Below are 17,837 nucleotides of genomic sequence, written 5' to 3'. Positions count from 1 at the left end.
GGCAACTTTTTCATAGGTCAGAAAATATTTTCAGTAACCACAGGAGTTGAATGAATGCATATTTCACAATATTATACCCTAGCAGTGGTTCTCAAACTGTGGTAGTGGTTCGCTGGCTTCCTTTTAGTGGTATGCGGAGGAATCAAATATGACATATAAATGTTACATATATTTAAAAATTTATCAAAAATGTTTATATACAAATATGATGACATATCGCCTATATTTCCAGTTGTTGATAAATAGGCTACTATGTTAATACTTTACAGGATTTTTTTGGTACTTTTAAAGAACAGTAACCTATCTTTTTTACTTTTAAAAGCACCTTTTAATTTAATTGTTGACATTTTTAGTTGTTTTTTTTTACATGCAAGCACAGTGCAAGATTACTGTTAAAACTATTTATTATGTTTAAAGTGGCTGACAATAATTTTCTTTCTTTCTTTTTTTTTTTTTTTTACTTTTTATTTAAGATTTTTCAATATATTTTTTTACAGAACAACCCTTCCCCAACAGTTTTACCCCTTACACACGAGGGGATACATAAAATAAAATAAAAAATAATAATGATAAAATAAAGATGATCAATTAAAAAAATAATAAATAAAAATGAAAGATATTGCCATCATAATTACTTCACAGGGGATACATTTGTACATCAAGTTAGATTGTGTTGCATTGTAGTTACATCAAATTACAGTGATGATAGGTTAAGAAACCTCTAAATATACATATCTAAATGTCATAATACTTTTCCACCTCTACAGAAAATATCAGTCAATTCTTGAATCTTAGGACAGTCCCAAAAAATGAGGGTATGATCTCCAATTTTACCACATTTTCTCCAACACAAAGCTACAGATGGTCCTTTTACATATGTAGATATTACAAAAGGAGTATTAAAGTACCTTATTTTTACTGTCCAATCAAAGACAATAATCTTCTGATCAATAGGAATTAATCAGCCTTGTTTTTGAACTGAACAAAGCTGTGGCTGCTTTACTAGGTCTACTACTCTACTGTATTTCAATACTGCTCATTATGGTGGTACTTGGAGAGACTATTTGTTTTCTGAGGTGGTACTTGATGAAAAAAAGTTTGAGAACCACTGCCTAATAGAGTTTCTCAGTTTGACAATATTTAAAATCTATCATTGGAAGCAGAGAATGATGAAGTTGAAAAACCGATGGAAATAAAGCTTATAAAAACTTGACAAATGAGTAGCTGTTTGTGTATTTATATTCATATGACCTGCAAACAAGTTAAAATGAGGCACTAATTTATAACGTTTGTGTACCAAAAGTAACAATGTGTTTAAAAGTAATGTTAAAAACTCTTAATTCAAAGATAAATCACATTAAGATGACAGAAAAAGTAGAAAAAATATAGATATTTTCTCTGTAAACAATTGCAATATTCTAAAACATTACAAGATTCTTCAACATGTCGAAGATGTTTTGTTCAATATTTTGGTTATGGCGCTGAGGAAAAGAGTCATCTAGCGCATGCGAGTCCCTTTAAAACCAGCTTGAATCTCCTCCAGAGTTTTGCCTTTGGTCTCGGGGACAAAGAAAGCCGTGAAGACGACATTAGAAGCACACAGTGCCGAGAACATCCAAAATGTTCCTGCGCTGCTCAGAGCATCCTGAAACACATGTTATTTACATCTATAAGATCAGAGATGAATTCCAGAAAGCAAGTTTAATGATGTACCATGACTCTGAAAAGCAACTATATGACATCTCTAGCAAACAGCCAATCATGTGCTTTATTGCTTCTTACAATAAAGCTTTCTGTTTATCTAACCAAGCTGCTGTCTTGCTACAATCCAAGCCATTCTTTGGATTGATCTTAAAACTCAGGGCTTTTGGTAGTACCCAGAATAGCAAAGTCCACTAAAGGAGATCAAGCGTTCTCATATATGGCTGCTAAACTTCCAGATAATGTCAGAGGCTCAGACACACTCTCTCAGTTTAAATCTTTTTAGTAAGATACACACAATGCATCACATAACGGTATGATGCATGAGTGTGCTCCACAAAGCAGAGTGGGCTTGACAAACCACCCGTAGGACAGATTCTTCATGTCTTACTACACCAGGCCCTTTGTTAGAAATACTTCTATGTTTTATTTATTTATTTCCGGACATTTAATATGTCTTGTTTAAATACATTATGTTGAACAAGTATGTTTTCTTATTGGGTCCCATTTTATATTAAGTGGCCTTAACTAATATGTACATACACAGGAATTAATAGTTTGTTACAATGTACTTATTGTGTAAATACATGCATTTACTGTGTATTTATGCTAGATTAAATACATGTATGTAATTACATCTGTAATTAACTTTTGTTATTACATTTGTAAATACACTGTTGACCACCCTTCACACCATAACCCACCCTTAAACCTACCCATGCCACCAAACCTGTCCATAACCCAACCTCTATCCCAACTCAAAAGCACCACAAGTGTTCTCAAATACATGAAGCACACAGTAAGTACATTGTATTTATTTTTTTGATAGTAATTAATATACACTTAATATAAAGTGGGACCTATTATTGTGTAGATTACACCATTAGAGTATGTTTTACTTTTAAAATGGTGTATAAATTGATCACATTTGGCATTTCAAATTCTTTTGAACAGAATTAGTTGCTGCTTGTCAATCGGAAAATTTACGCTTCAAAACCCGCCAATGCCATTTTTTACACACATAATAAAAGTCACTACCACTTAAATCTGGCAACACTGGCAACATTTTTGTAAATGCGTTATATTTTTTCATGTGACAACACTGGAGAAATTATGCTGTTACAACCAGTGTCAGAAAGAGTACTGAAAAATTATACTTAAGTAAGGCTGCATTTACACTGCAGATCTTGATGGTTAATTCCGATTTTGTGACTATCCGATTTTATTGCTGACCTACTAACATCATCTTTTAAAAGTGACTCGTATCCGATTGTCTGCATTTACACAGCGCATGGCAAAGACGCAATGGCCAGGAAAAAAAAAAAAGAGCGGGCGCTGACTAACAGCTGATAATTAAAGAGCGCTCTTTTCTATATTCCTGTATGTAATCTGTTTGCAGCTTTTGACAAGCTGTTTTACTATAGTTTATGACAGAAAGGTTCTCATTTGTCCGTCTTCTTTTGATATATAGGCATCTGAAAACCTTTAGGCATCTTAATGTAATGTCCATGGCGTGATTTATGCACTAGTTTCATATTAGTTACGTGGCGGACACTGTATTCTCTTGCTCTCGTTAACATGCTTAAACACCTGTGCTATATGACAATATAAAAGCTGTTTAAGTCCTCGTGTTTATGAGATTTAAGGTTTGGGTGCTGCTGAAGTCTGTTCTGAACTGAAAGTGTCAGACTTAACGTCATTCGCTACGGTTTTTAATGACACGCGACTCACGCATTGAAAATCCAATCTACTGTACCTGCTTACACTGCAGACACGAGAACACAGATCCGATTCATATTGGATAAATTTCCACATATGAACAAGGCCTGAATCTGACTTGAGTAAATCGAAATCCATGTGATTTGTTCCTGCTTACACGTACATGGGCCATATGCGATCTGTGCCACATGGGAGAAAAAAAAAAATCGGAATTGAGTCACTTGAACAGCGCAATGTAAATGCGGCCAAAAAGTACCATTACTTGCCTAAAAATGTAGTGCACGTAGAGTAAAAGTGTCTGTTATAAATATTACTCAAAATATGAGTAAAAAGTAGCCCTATTAAAAGTACTAAAGAGTAGTGAGTATTATGCTGTAAAAAGCTGATGCAGTCACATGTAATTTGTGGATGTGTGTAAACGAAACATTCTGTAGTGCATTTAGGTATTGCTTATCAGGCACACAACATCATAAGACGTTAACATTAGGTTAGATTTAGGTGGTGATGTCAGGTGACCAAAAATCAATATCTAGCCAGGGTCAAGGATAATGTTATTTTGACGTTGAATACCGATATTTGGTTGATTTTAGGTTGTGTTTGAAAGTGACCAAATCCAATGCTGAGCCAACATCTTAAACCAACGTCATACTGACATTTATTTGTCAGGTATGGCAACCAAAATCCAACATCTGATAGACGTCAAAGTGAAAAAGTCCACACAACGTCAAGCTGTAACATCATTAGACGTTGATATTTGGTCGATTTTAGGGTGGATGTTGGACAATGACGTCAGCCTAAAGTGCTGACGTCAACGCGATTTTCATTTCCGTACAAATTGCTACGTCTCCATGACGTTGACAATCTAACGTCATGTTGACATTTTGTGCCTGCTGGGCCATTTCGGGTTATCATACAGTAAACATCCGTCATCTTCTCATCAGTGACATGCATCTAAACAGTCTCTGGGTCAATGCTTGACGACTTTGAACATCTTCTTGGACACTTTTAACGCTTCCAAACAGTTTGCTGCAATTATAAAGCCCTCATGTCTTGGACAGGAATCAAAGGACTGATTTTTCTAATCCCCATAGAGAGAAAAAATAAAGTTTGAAGGAAAGTTGAAGGAAAGTACAGCAGTAAAAGTACCGATACAGCACTAAAAATATACTTAAAGAAAATAAAAGTACACATTTTTAAAACAATTTGTGAGAAAAACTACTCAATTACAGTAATTTGAGTATTTTTAAATGGTTACTTTAAACCACTGGCTACAACACAGATTAGCGAGCGTACAACTTCTATAGTTTTTTTTTCGTACATGTTTACAATGTAGTGTCCTTTAATTTGGAGCAAGAGAAACTGGTGGCTTTAATGTGTCACTTAGCTCACAGCTGATTGGTTTGTGATCTCTAAACTAGAATATAATCTGCCCCTAGAGTAGGTTAGCCACGGGGTTTATGGCAAAAAAGTTAGCTTCATGGTACAGGCCCATGTTCATTATATTTAGAATGGTAAAGTCTGGATGAACCGGAAGTTGCTGACATTTTTACTTCAGTATGTTCATGTACTTCCAACTGAAATCGAATGTTGAGTAGAGGGCGGGGTTTTCTTTTTGCATCATTCCCTCATAGCAAATTGATGGTAGTGGTAAGATGGGCGTGGCTAGAAATATTTTGGCTGACGCAGTCAAACTGACATCAACAGAGGAGGACTGCAAAGGGTTAGAATTTGACAGAGGATTACTAAAATATTTTTAACATAGATTAATTGGTAATTAGTTCTCCAAAAGAATAACATTAAGATGACAGCAAAATAGTCGATGGCAGTAGCCTAGTGGTTAAGTGCGCCGACATAAAGCACCATGGTGCTCACGGCGACCCGAGTTCGATTCCCGACTTGAGGTCCTATGCCGACCCTTCCCCTCTCTCAGGTCCTAATACTTTCCTGTCTGTCCTCCACTATTCTATCCCAATAAAAGATGAAAAAACCCTTAAAAAAAGAAAAAAAGATGACAGCAAAATAAACATATGTTAAATATAAAGTCAGCTTACCATGAGGTTCTGGAAGGTTTTGGTGACAATGAAGGCACAGGTCCAGTTAGTAAGCACACACAGAGCACTGCCTAATCCCCTCACCCGCGTGGGGAAGATCTCGGACATCACCAGCCACGGAGTAGGACCCCAACCAATAGCAAATCCTGGTTGACACACGCTTATGAGTCAGAATAAATGCAGTTTGCTCACTGAATGGATATTAATGTACATAAGTACAGAACAAATTCAAGATGTAAACTGTTTTAAGAATTTTTTCTTTGAAAAGACATACAGTAGTACTGCTAAATAATTCTTGTTCAGAGAAATACAGTCCTTCTAACCTGCAATGAAAAAGCCCATGCTTCCCACAGCCAACCAGGCCAGGTCTGCAGAGGGCTGATCTTCCAGAAGACCATGGGTGTCCGTTAGCACACTGTTCAATGAGGAGTTATTGGGCTTCATCACAGTCAGCTTAAAGTACACTCCAAACACTGCTTCGCTAACACACATGACGACACCTTGAGGACACAAAATGACAGATTATCAATTTCAATTCTTCAAATAAAAGTGGTGCAAATGCATTATGACTTTAAGAGGTTTCTACCAGACAAAATGAGAAGAACTTTCCGCCCGGCCTTGTCCATTATAAGAGCAGCAATTGCAGTGAAGACCACCTGTGTGGCTGCGACAATAACAGTGGCCACATCACTGCTCTGCGGCAAAAAAAAAAAAGACACATGTATTTATTATTAAACCTGTCAGACCTGTTTCAAGTGTGTTTCAAGCACATTTTCCCTGTTCTTAAAGGGATGGTTCATCCAATTATGACAATTTCTTCACCTTCAAGTGATTTCCAACCTTTATTACATTCTTTCTTCAATTAAACACAGATTAAGATATTTTAAAGAAAGCTGCAAACTTGTAATCACTGACTTTTTATAGTAGGAAAAACAAATATTATGGAAGTCAGTGGTTACAGGTTTCCAGCTTACTTCAAACTATCTTTGTGTTCAACAAGGGAAAGAAAGTCATAAAGGTTTGAAACAGGTGAAGGGCGAGTAAATGAGGATGGAATTTTCAATTTTGGGTGAACTATCTTTTTAAGGCTTACATAAACGAGTTTAAATAATAATGTCAATCTTTAATTGATTTTTTTTGGTCCATTTCAACGGACATTAGACCAAAACAATCAGTACTTCAAGAACAATGTACTAATGTGAAATGAAAAATAAAATAATACAAATTGTTGATCTTTACTCAAAGTTTCTTTTGAAGTTTACAAACCTGAACAATTTTCAAGCTTTTGTTTTATAGACTGCATACTGGAAAACACTGTACATTATAATGGAGAGGCTTTTAAAGGGGTTTTTCACCCACAAATGAAAACTCTGTAATCATTTACACATCCTTTAACTATTTCAAACCTTTATGAGTTTCTTTCTTTTTTTTACACACAAAAGAAAATTTATGAAGAAAGCTGGAAACCTGTAACTATTGACTCACACATGGAATTTCCTATGGAAGTCAATGATTACAGATTTTCAGCTTTTTTCAAAATATCTTCTTTTGTTTTTAACTGAAGAAAGAAACTCATAAAGATTTTGAACCATTTGAGGGAGATTAAATAATGAGCAAAATTAAAAATTTTGGGGTGAACTATGAACCCACTGTACATAATGGACAGACATATATCTATATATTTTTAAAAACTCCTGATTTAAAGCTGGCAATTCTACAGTAGATTTTAAAAAATCTTTCTTTCTTTTTTTTTTGGTAGAGAAGACATGCTTAATGCTTTGTTTAACAAATATCTTAAAAGGAAATAAAGATTGGTTGTCAGGGCTAGTAGATTATGGAAATCAACAGGAAGCGTTGAAAAGTGCAGCCATTCAGCAGTCCCATATAACTGGTAATTTTTTTACTTTAATTATTAAATGCGATCCTTATATTTTCTATACAATCTATGAAATATTAAAAAATATATCAATACATGTGAACAAAACCATTGCAAACATTTCCTAATGTTTTTTTCTGTGGTTTAATTGGATGACAAAAGTCCAATATCATAGACAGCAGGCTTTAAATTTGGTGAAATCTCCCAGAACCCCAAAAAAAACAAACATGACCTGAAGTCTATGGAGATGGAAGCAGGGTCTGACAAGTTTGGCTCTTCATAAAGGAACTTGATCCAAAACACTTACTTTGAAATGGGCCTGCTCGAAGATGGTCTCTGCGTAAAACATGATGGCGTTGATGCCGGTAAACTGCTGGAGGAGCATCATCATAACACCAATGCCCAAAGGTTTATAGACACCAGGGTCCTTCAGATCCCCCAGACTGAAGCTTTGCTCCTGCAATCAACCAAATGTCAATCTTAACAGCTCATACATTTCCATGCAGCATTTTTTTTTCATTTATTAATTGTTTATTTATAATAAAATGATTATCCTGACTGACAGCAACCACTTTTAAGGATTCTATCGGATCCCAGTGAATAAAAGTTAATTAAAAAATTTGAAATTTAATAGTTTAATTCTTAATTTAATCTCCATAATGTCATTCTAAACCTTCATCACAGGCTGTGTTGCTTTAGTTTTCTTTCCCTGGAGAATTTGCTGTAAAAATGTCTAACAGCTGTTGTGAATTGTATCACTTTGCAATGAAAAACTTAAATATATATATAAAAAAAGTTTGGAGATGAATTGTAGATGATTGGGTGTCAACAAAACTGGCTAGTTTTACTAAGACATAAGGAAATTAGGGCCTGTTTAAAATGATTTAAGACCTACAACACAATATTTCAGGGCGAAGCAGTGGCGCAGTAGGTAGTGCTGTCGCCTCACAGCAAGAAGGTCGCTGATTTGAGAAATCAGTTCGACAGAAATCTATAGTTTTAATTAAAAATAATTTTGGGTGAACAATCTCTTTTATGTCACATTTTACCTCACTGAATATCAAGTTCACTAAAAAATGGCACATTAAAAAAACTAAAACAGGCTTTTAACGCTGACTTTAATTTTGAAAGGCAGCTCTTTATGTTTAATAAAATAAAGACCCAAAAAACTTGGTGATGTCTAACTTCATTTTTGTAGGCATCTTCTATTCTAGCGCATTCCCACTCGGCGGGGGCATCAGGACCCCTAAGGAAGCGCAGGGCGTCCTCTGCTTCCCGCCGTTTCCCTTGGCAGAGCAGAAATCGTGGCGTCTCCGGCATGAAGCACATGGACAGCAGCATGAGTGTGGGAGGAATAGATGATGCCACTGCTAACCATCGCCAGTCCAGGAACAAACCTAAAAAAGAAGAAAGGATTTCTTTGGCATTACTTTAGAGCATTTTTTACACCTGTGAATCATTTGATTAGTTTCAAAACAAAACATTTCTTTGCGTTTTGAAACTTCTGGTCTGTTTTATTTTACAAGAAAACATTTTAAAAAATGTGTTCATGCGAGTCATGTGTGCAAAACTGTTCTCTCATTGGTCAAAATGCACTTTTTAACATTATCCATTTTTACAGATTGACGAGCTCTCTCTTTGTTCTTAATGTTGTATTATCTGTATTATATCATTAGATTTAAATTGTTATATACAGTGCTCAGCATAAATGAGAACACCCCTCACAGACCTCTCTATTAAATTCATATTTTCTATTGGATACTTACTCCCAGGGCTGTTTATATATCGTAGTTGATATTTAGCCACACCATAGATTTGAGAACGTGCAAACTCCACACAGAAATGCCAACTAAACCACCTGGGGCTCGAACCAGCAATCTTCTTGCTGTGAGGCAACAGCGCTACCCACTGCACCACCATGCCTTCCCAAATAAAAGGCTTAGCCCAGGGATGTCCAAACTCGGTCCTGGAGGGCTGGTGTGCTGCATATTTTGGTTCCAACCCCAATTAAACACACCTGAACTAGCTAATCAAGCTCATTCTAGGTATACTAGAAACTTCCAGGCAGGTGTGTTGAAGGAAGTTGGAGCTAAACTATGCAGGACACCGGCCCTCCAGGACTGAGTTTGGACACCCCTGGTTTAGCCTATTAAAATGAATGGCCTACACACTAATTAAATCAAGTTATTAAATCAACTAGGCCTATAGTTATTTACAGAAGAGCAGTGAATCTCTCATTTTGATCCACTGTTTTGTTTGATGAGCTGTCACTTTAATAAAGCACAGATCAATAATGAAAGAATCTGATTACTTTCGTAACTTTTTGTGTTCATTTAAGACAAAATTATTTGTGTTTAAAATAAAACATGTCAGGATGGACATGTTTACATATTATTGAGCGGGTTCGTCTGGTTAAAAACACACCCAAATCTTTATCTCTCATGAGTTTGTTCAGTCATTCATTCATTCATTCATTCATTCATTCATTCATTCATTCATTCATTCATTCATTCATTTTCTTGCAGCTTACTCCCTTTATTAATCCGAGGTCGCCACAGCGGAATGAAACGCCAACTTATCCAGTAAGTTTTTACGCAGTGAATGCTCTTCCAGCCGCAATCCATTTCTGGGAAACATCCATACACACACATTCACACACACTCATACACTACGGACAATTTAGCCTACCCAATTCACCTGTACCGCATGTCTTTGAACTGTGGGGGAAACCGGAGCACCCGGAGAAAACCCACGCGAATGCAGGGAGAACATGCAAACTCCACACAGAAACGCCAACTGAGCCGAGGTTTGAACCAGCGACCCAGCGACCTTCTTGCTGTAAGGCGACAGCACTACCTACTGTGCCACTGCTTCGCCCTCATGAGTTTGTTATATATTTAATTCATAATCCCCTTGTTGTTTAAAAGTGAACTATAGTTTGTAGAGATTGAATTCTGTTTTATTCGTACTGTAAATAAAAAAATGATGATGACGCCATGTGATCGGTCATCATGACTGCCACAACTTTGAGCCCCGAAGTGTCCAACTTGACTTTCGCTCGAAGAATTGCTTCAAATCACGTGAACAGAAGCTGATTGAGAACAGTGTCTTTATATAAAACACATCCATCAGTCAGCACCATTACATGAATTAACGGATTTGAAGGTTGCATTGTGAATGTGGCCATTTTTATATTCATTTCAGTGCTAAAATAAACAGAAAGCCTAATTCTCTTAAACAGCTTTTGCAGTTATATCACATCTACGATCTGCTTTTTGATGCTGCTTTCACTAATCATAGAAGGATTAAAAATATGGCAGAAGTACAGGCAAATACTTAAACGGGATGATAGTGGGTTAGAATGGTAAAATAAGGGAGAATCCCAGCAAAAACGGGAAGGTTGACAAGTTTGCATACATCTATGGAAAGCTTATTTATTTAGATGAATAACTCACCCTCAAATCATTGTTTAAATCCCCCTATACTATAAATTCCTGAATGTATTTCAAAATATACTACTACTACTAATGATCACAGAGTATGGGTCAAGAATTAATGCTCCACATGTAGGAGATAGAGCTGTGTACAATGCAGGGTCTGTGTTTGCTGATGAGGGAGATTCCTGAGCTAACTTGACCTATCCTGCTAATGCAATTTTAAAAAGCTTGAGTCGTTTCCAGGAGAAATTATGATGCCGTTCTCACACATCCGAGCCAATTTAACAAACACTGAAGTGGAGGGCTGCATTACAGAAAAAGAGACATTATATGTGGAAGATCTTGCGGATGTCACTGAAAACGGTTCACACATGTCTTCTGATCAAACATTAACAATCATCTCATACAGCTGAGGTCGGAAAAATTCTACTGCCGTCAAAGAGACTTCAGTGTCATAACATGCATGTCATAATTCAGTCACAAGTTTAAAATGAGAGGCAATACCTGTTACATAAGCACCCATAATGCCTATCACAACCATTAGTTGCACACAGGATCCCAAAGTTCCTCTGACACGCTCATGAGCCATTTCAGAGATGTAAAGCTGCAGGAACAGAGACAAAGAAAAACAATACAAGTCAATAATGTGCAATTGATCTGAATATAAATAGAGTAGTTGAGTACAAATTGCAATTAGTATTTGCAATGCTTATTTCTGCAAGTATTTTTCCATTTGCGTTCCCCATAAGGATTTAACAAATATCTGTTAGCATTATGAAGCAAGAACCAAACCAAACAGCAACAAAATTTGATCTGAAGCAAATAAGTGTATGAAAATAAGATGAACTTAATAGGTTTTAATTGAGGGAAAGAACAATAATCCCATAAAAAAATTTAAAAGGCATAAAATTAAATAAAAAAAAGTAAAAATGTCTTAAAAAATGTCTGCATTCATTTTTTTTCTTAGAGAATTTTTAACAATAACCAATAAAAACGATTTCATTTAAATCAATCAGTAACTGAACAAAAAGCTCTCTGTTGTCTTAAAGAGCCCCTATTATAGGTTTATGAAAGTGACCTTTCATAGTGTTTAACACCAATCTAAGTGTATGAAAACATCCAGCTGAGGTTTAAATCTGAAAGTGCACATCGTCTAAAAATATCGAATTTTTAATAAAAGATTTGACTCAGAGTCGTTTAAATGATTTGTGGTTCGCCTGGATATTGTACCTGTTTGTATCGATGTCGACACTATACCAAATATGAAGTGCCGAATCCGGTAAAACGTGAACATACATGCCTTTTCATTCAAACACTAGCCGCGTGTGGGTGTGTGTGGGGCTGTTTAAAACTAAGTTAAGTGAACATTCTGGTGATTAATGCAATAATCTACCCTGCAACGGGGGATTCATCGGCCGTTTGTTAAAGGAAGGATCAGAAAAGACTATTGATGATGGGACTTTGTCAGAGCTTGACATGTGTGTCATGGTTAAGAATAAAGCAATATGCTGGTGTTTAACTGCATTATTTTAATGCACTCCTGCATTGGACTTACACATATACTGTGCACTCTGGCTACTTCAACAATGTTGATAAGCCGTGGTGGGCGATTCTCTCTGTCTCGCACCGAAAGCAGTCATCGGACCAATCTGAGCAGATTAGCATTGTGCTAAGCAGGGCTTGACATTAACTTTTTTGATCACCAGCCAGTGTGGCTAATAGTTTTCTAACATTACCAGCCACTCGCCATTTTCACTAGCCTCAATTTTGTTGCTGGGAAAATATATTTTATATGCAAAAATATGACTTTGACGTGCTAAAATTACTTGATTCGGATTTTGTGGAGTGTACACATGCCTCCTCATTCATTTTACTTTATGTTGTGTATGAGCTTGTGTATGAGCTTGCTCAGTGAGTATGAGCACATGGGTCATGGTTTCATAGTGTTGTTTTACAATTAGTTTTTATTTCACGACTTTTCAGAGCTCAAAGGATTTACCAAATTAATCTCTATAACCACACTAAAAATAAATAAATAATTATTTCTTAGCCACAAATTTTAAATAATGTGCCAAAACAAGCAAAATATAGCTGTATATTATACTTTTTAATAACAACATCTATTAAAACATTTCTTTAAAAAAACTGTTGACACCAGTTGACTACACATAAATGGGAAGTTAATATCCTATATCCTGTTCAAATAATGGTTAAAGTGAAAGCAACCGGTGCTGCTTACAAAAAGACCAATCTGGAGCTCTTGAAAGCAGCAGGACTGTGGGTGCATTAACATAACTGTTTGGCTGGTCTATTTGAAAGAGAACCAATCAAACCAGATGCGTTTAGAGGCACGGTTGTTTCGAGCAAGAAAAATGGGAGCGCTAATCACATCAGCTGTTGGCACAATCCTCTCATTCGGTTTTCAACCGGCTTTCTTTTGGCCGCACGAACAAAATTATATTTGTCAGTCATGCTGCTTCTCAATTCTAAGATCGCATTTTCATGAATATTGGGCCATCCTTATTGTTGAACCCTGCTTTTAAGTAAACTACAATTTAAAAAAAAAATTTTGGCCAGCCAAAGTGGCTAGTGGAAATGGCTGTCTAACCTGCCACAGCTAAAATCTACCCGCATTTGGCGGGTTTTAATGTAAAGCCCTGGTGCTAAGGAGGGGTTTGGAAACAAATGAATAGCTGAACAAATTATATGGGAGTCGCTGGGATAATTAGGTAAAAATAAATGCATCTTACAATGCAATGAAAGTGTTTTTTTGACCTTGCATGCAGATCACCCTATTCTTGGAGACCCCCAAACCCAAAATTTGACCTTTTGTAATGCATAATCGGGGCTCTTTAAACAATGTAAAATTATGTAAATATTATATGTTTTTATTTATACTTCAAATACTTTAAATAGTATTATTATAGTTACACACACACGTATTTTGAGTGCATATGAAGCTTTTAGCACAATTCTCTATGCATATATATATATATATATTTACAGTTGAAGTCAAATTATTAGCCCCCTTTGAATTTTTTTTTCTTTTTAAATATTTCCCAAATAATGCTGAACAGAGCAGGAAATTTTCACAGTATGTCTGATGAAATATTTTCTTCTGGAGAAAGTCTTATTTGTTTTATTTTGGATAGGATAAAAGCAGTTTAAAAAAAAAAAAAACATTTTAGGGACAAAATTATTAGTCCCTTTAAGCTATTTTTGGTTTCGATAGTCTACAGAACAAACCATCATTATACAATAAGTTGCCTAATAACCCTAACCTGCCTAGTTTAACCTAATTAACCTAGTTAAGCCTTTAAATGTCACTTTAAGCTGTATAAAAGTGTCTTGAAAAATATCTAGCAAAATATTAGTCATCATGGCAAAGATAAAATAAATGAGTTATTAGAGATGAGTTATTAAAACAGAAATGGGGAAAAAATAAACAGGAGGCTAATAATCCAGGGGGGCTAATAATTCTGACTTCCACTGTATATACACACACACTGTATATACATATATAAGATTAGTCTGTCTTTAAAGTGCTAGATAAATTATTGCTTAAAATGAAATACCCCTCAGAGGAGATGTGCACTTTTGGCAATGCGCAGGTAGGCTAAAACTTACTGGTACAACTAGAGAGGTCACTCCACTGGCCAAACCAGTGAGCACTCTGCCCACATAGAACATCCAGTGGTTCTGAGCAGCGATAATGGTGGTAAACCCAAAGATGAATGGTATTGCACAGAACATAAGGCTCAACTTTCGTCCGATCCTCTCCACAATCCATCCTCCCAGAAGACCCCCAAGAGCCGCACCAATGGTCACCAAAGACTGTAAGACAGGAAAACAGCATTTTGACAATGGCACCTTTATACATTTGATTGCGGTTCCCCTTTAAAAACCTTTCTGGGGAACTGAAAATGAATAACCTTTCTCTATTGTCACATTGCTGTCAAAATCTGGACCAAAAATAATTCACAAACCCCGAACCAGGAAGCTTCATCTACGCTGAGCTGCAGTCTCAGGTCTTGGATTCTGCGGAGTTCAGGGATAGCAGGAGAGCTGTAGCCCAGCACGAACCCAAAACTAAGCGGTCCCAGAACTGCTGCGAAGGTGGCGATGAACAGCTTTCCATTCTTAACTTTACTGTTGAGCAAAACACACATTAGTGTTGGATACATTTCTTGCTGAACAGGTTTTTCAATGCAGAACGTCATGGCTGATTCCCTCTGATTTGAGGATAATTGAATACTTCTACAATTGAATACTTAATAATTGAATTAATTGAAATGTAAATAACACTTTAAGTGCAAATAATCTTTAATCATTTACATTTAGCAGATGCAGACGTATAAATGAGCATACTAGAAGTACTTTATGTCATCAGACCAGCAATACATGCCATGAAAAGTCTAAGTTAGTTTAGCTAATTATTTTTTTAACAGACAAACAGGAAAAACAGTACAGGAAGAGCTAGTAAGTGCTATTTTTAGTCAGTTGGGTGTTGATGAAACAGATGTAAAATATAAATCCCAACACTAAAAAGCAGATTAAGGTAAAGTTGGTTTTATATTCACACATTTGTTCGTTTTTTAACAGTGACAACTTGTAACACGCTATTTTGAATATTCAGTCTTATAGACCATTTTGAGGGATGTAAACAAAAACAATGGTCCCAACGTTTTTCCTGTTTTACATTTTTAATTTCTATAGCTTCGAGAATCCAAAATAAGCCATATATTGATCAATAATGTTATAATAGCTGTTTTTTTATGAATGCATTGCCTCTTGTTACAGTTATAAAATAGTTTGATAACAAGCCGGAAATGTTCAAGGGCCAGTGACATGACCCCATTGAAATGGTCTATAATAAATAATTTGAGGTAAAGTTTTTATATTCACACATTTAGACTTTCTCCGTAATAATATAATTTCAGAAAAGTATTCTTTGCAAATTCCTAATAGTGGAAAACCATATTAGCAGCTGTTCTAAAAAAATAAATAGAGAGAGACTCAGTTCAGGAGACTCAAACAAGCAGAAGTTTTTTTTTTTTTATTAAGGTGTGTTGGTTAGTCTGCGGTCAAACAGAGCCTTCACGAAGTCCATGAGTCTGCAAGAGCCTACAGGAGTCTCTTACAAGTCTGCAAGTTTATCACAAGTCTGAAGGCAAGTCTAAAATTAGTCTAAATAGCAGGAGGTGAGAGGGTAGGTGGAGATGGCCAAACAAAGCATGCAAATGAAGTAGGTAGGTATGTGAATAAGCTTATTACCAAAAGGGTTTATTTGGCCTTAAAGTATTACCCAAAGAAAAAGGCACAGCCATTGAGACCCTGCCCATAGCATTTGCATCACTTTGGCTCAGGATGCAAAAGGTTTAATGTCCCTCACAGCTGGGGTCATTTATGTTTCCACACAGCCAACGACTATTAAAGTACAACATTGTCCACAGTCAATGAAATTACAAACTTACAAGTGATTTAAGTCTGAATATTCAAAGTACCACGGTAAACAATATAGGGAGCGTGTCACAAGTTTTCACTGAACAAATGGGCAAATATAAACCAACTTTACCTTAGTTAAGAAGTATGACTTCAAAATAGGCATGGGACGATAACCATTTTCAAGGTATACCGTGGTTTGGAAAAGTCAAGGTTTTAAAATTGTCAAAATTTTCTGTAATACCGTTCCTAAAGTATGTGTAAGATTTTTATTATTTAAACTAAGACAACAGTATCTTTATAAGAAAAAAGATTTTCATCCAAAGATGCCGTTTTAATTTGTAGAGAAATCTGTGTTTTTAAAAGTAATATTCATTTGAATCATTTAGCCTGACATGTTTACTGCTCCAAAATATTTTAAATGTTTCTTAAAATAAAATATATTGTGTTCAAAGGGGAAAAAGTTTAGGGTTTTACTCACACATTTAAAAAGCATATATTTTAGAGCAGTAAACACAATATCATGATACTGTGAAACCGTGATATTTTTATCCATGGTTATCATACCATCCATGGTTATCATACCATCAGAATCTATTTAGCTGACTGAACATTGATGTACTTTATAATATGATTTCCTTGTTTAGAATTAGGAAAGAATACCTTAATGAAATTATGTTATTAAGGAGAAAGTCCAAATGTGCGAAGATAAAACCAACTTTACCTCAATAAAAAAGCAATACCACATTACCGTACAAACATTTGGAAATTATATATATATATATATATATATATATATATATATATATATATATATATATATATATATATATATATTTTTTTTTTTTTTTTTTTGCTCAGCAAGCCTGCATTCAGTTAATCAAAAGCTTTAATATTAAAGACTAGTATTGTCAAATTTAATGTAACTGCTTTGCGTTGAACTTTAGAAAGTAATTTATTCATGTGATGTTGAATTTTCAGTAATTACTTCAGTCGTCAGTGTCACGTCAATCTTTTAAAAACAATTGTAAAGTTTCATATATTGAATCTTTAAACGCCAGTTTCTAAAACAGGGAAATTTTAAAAAATTGACAATAAAGTGACCCTTACTCCAGGTATGCGTCTTGCTCGGATCTGTCCTCTTCTGTTCGCTCATCATTGACCAACAGTGGTCTATTTTCTTCATACTCATTCATTGCGCCTCCTCTTACAAATGATAACCACGCTGTTCATAAATGGTCGCCGTGGACAAACTATGATTTTAAATCAAACATTACAATTGCCAAATATGATGCATCAAAGCCTTTGTCACTGGGAAAACTGCTGTACTCAGTAACTAGTGTCATTACTGTCAGCTGATGCATGCTGACAATAATAAAGGTACGTCCGTCCGCCGCCTTTGACTTCAAAATAAGAGTCGTGTACTTTTATTTTTGCCTCACCCTGTTCTTTCATAAACGTTTGAATGAAAGACATCTAAATAAATTTGTTAAACATATTTAATATTTTACTTATTTTGCTATTTGTCCTCAGCAGCATTTTTAAAGATATCCTTTGAGTTTTTTGTATATCATGTATCCTGATTTTTGTCACTTGTCAACCGTCTCCACG

The 17,837-nt window shown here is 35.5% G+C and overlaps 1 protein-coding gene across 1 annotated transcript; it reads right to left on the bottom strand.

Moving 5' to 3' along the window:
- Positions 1–1,227: 1,227 nt before the first annotated feature.
- Positions 1,228–17,576, bottom strand: slc2a8 (solute carrier family 2 member 8). Its single transcript, NM_212798.2, is given in 10 exon segments — positions 1,228–1,645; positions 5,472–5,617; positions 5,795–5,971; positions 6,058–6,166; positions 7,655–7,804; positions 8,533–8,744; positions 11,289–11,388; positions 14,412–14,618; positions 14,771–14,933; positions 17,337–17,576. Coding segments are annotated over 10 exon segments (1,497 nt in total). The 5' UTR covers positions 17,423–17,576; the 3' UTR covers positions 1,228–1,498.
- Between the last annotated feature and the right edge of the window lie 261 nt (positions 17,577–17,837).

Source organism: Danio rerio, chromosome 5 (genome assembly GCF_052040795.2).
Source record: "Danio rerio strain M-AB ecotype USA chromosome 5, GRCz13ab, whole genome shotgun sequence".
In the NCBI taxonomy this organism is placed as follows: domain Eukaryota; kingdom Metazoa; phylum Chordata; class Actinopteri; order Cypriniformes; family Danionidae; genus Danio; species Danio rerio.
Note: the sequence above shows the minus strand (reverse complement) of the source record. Positions and strands in the feature narration are given on the sequence as shown.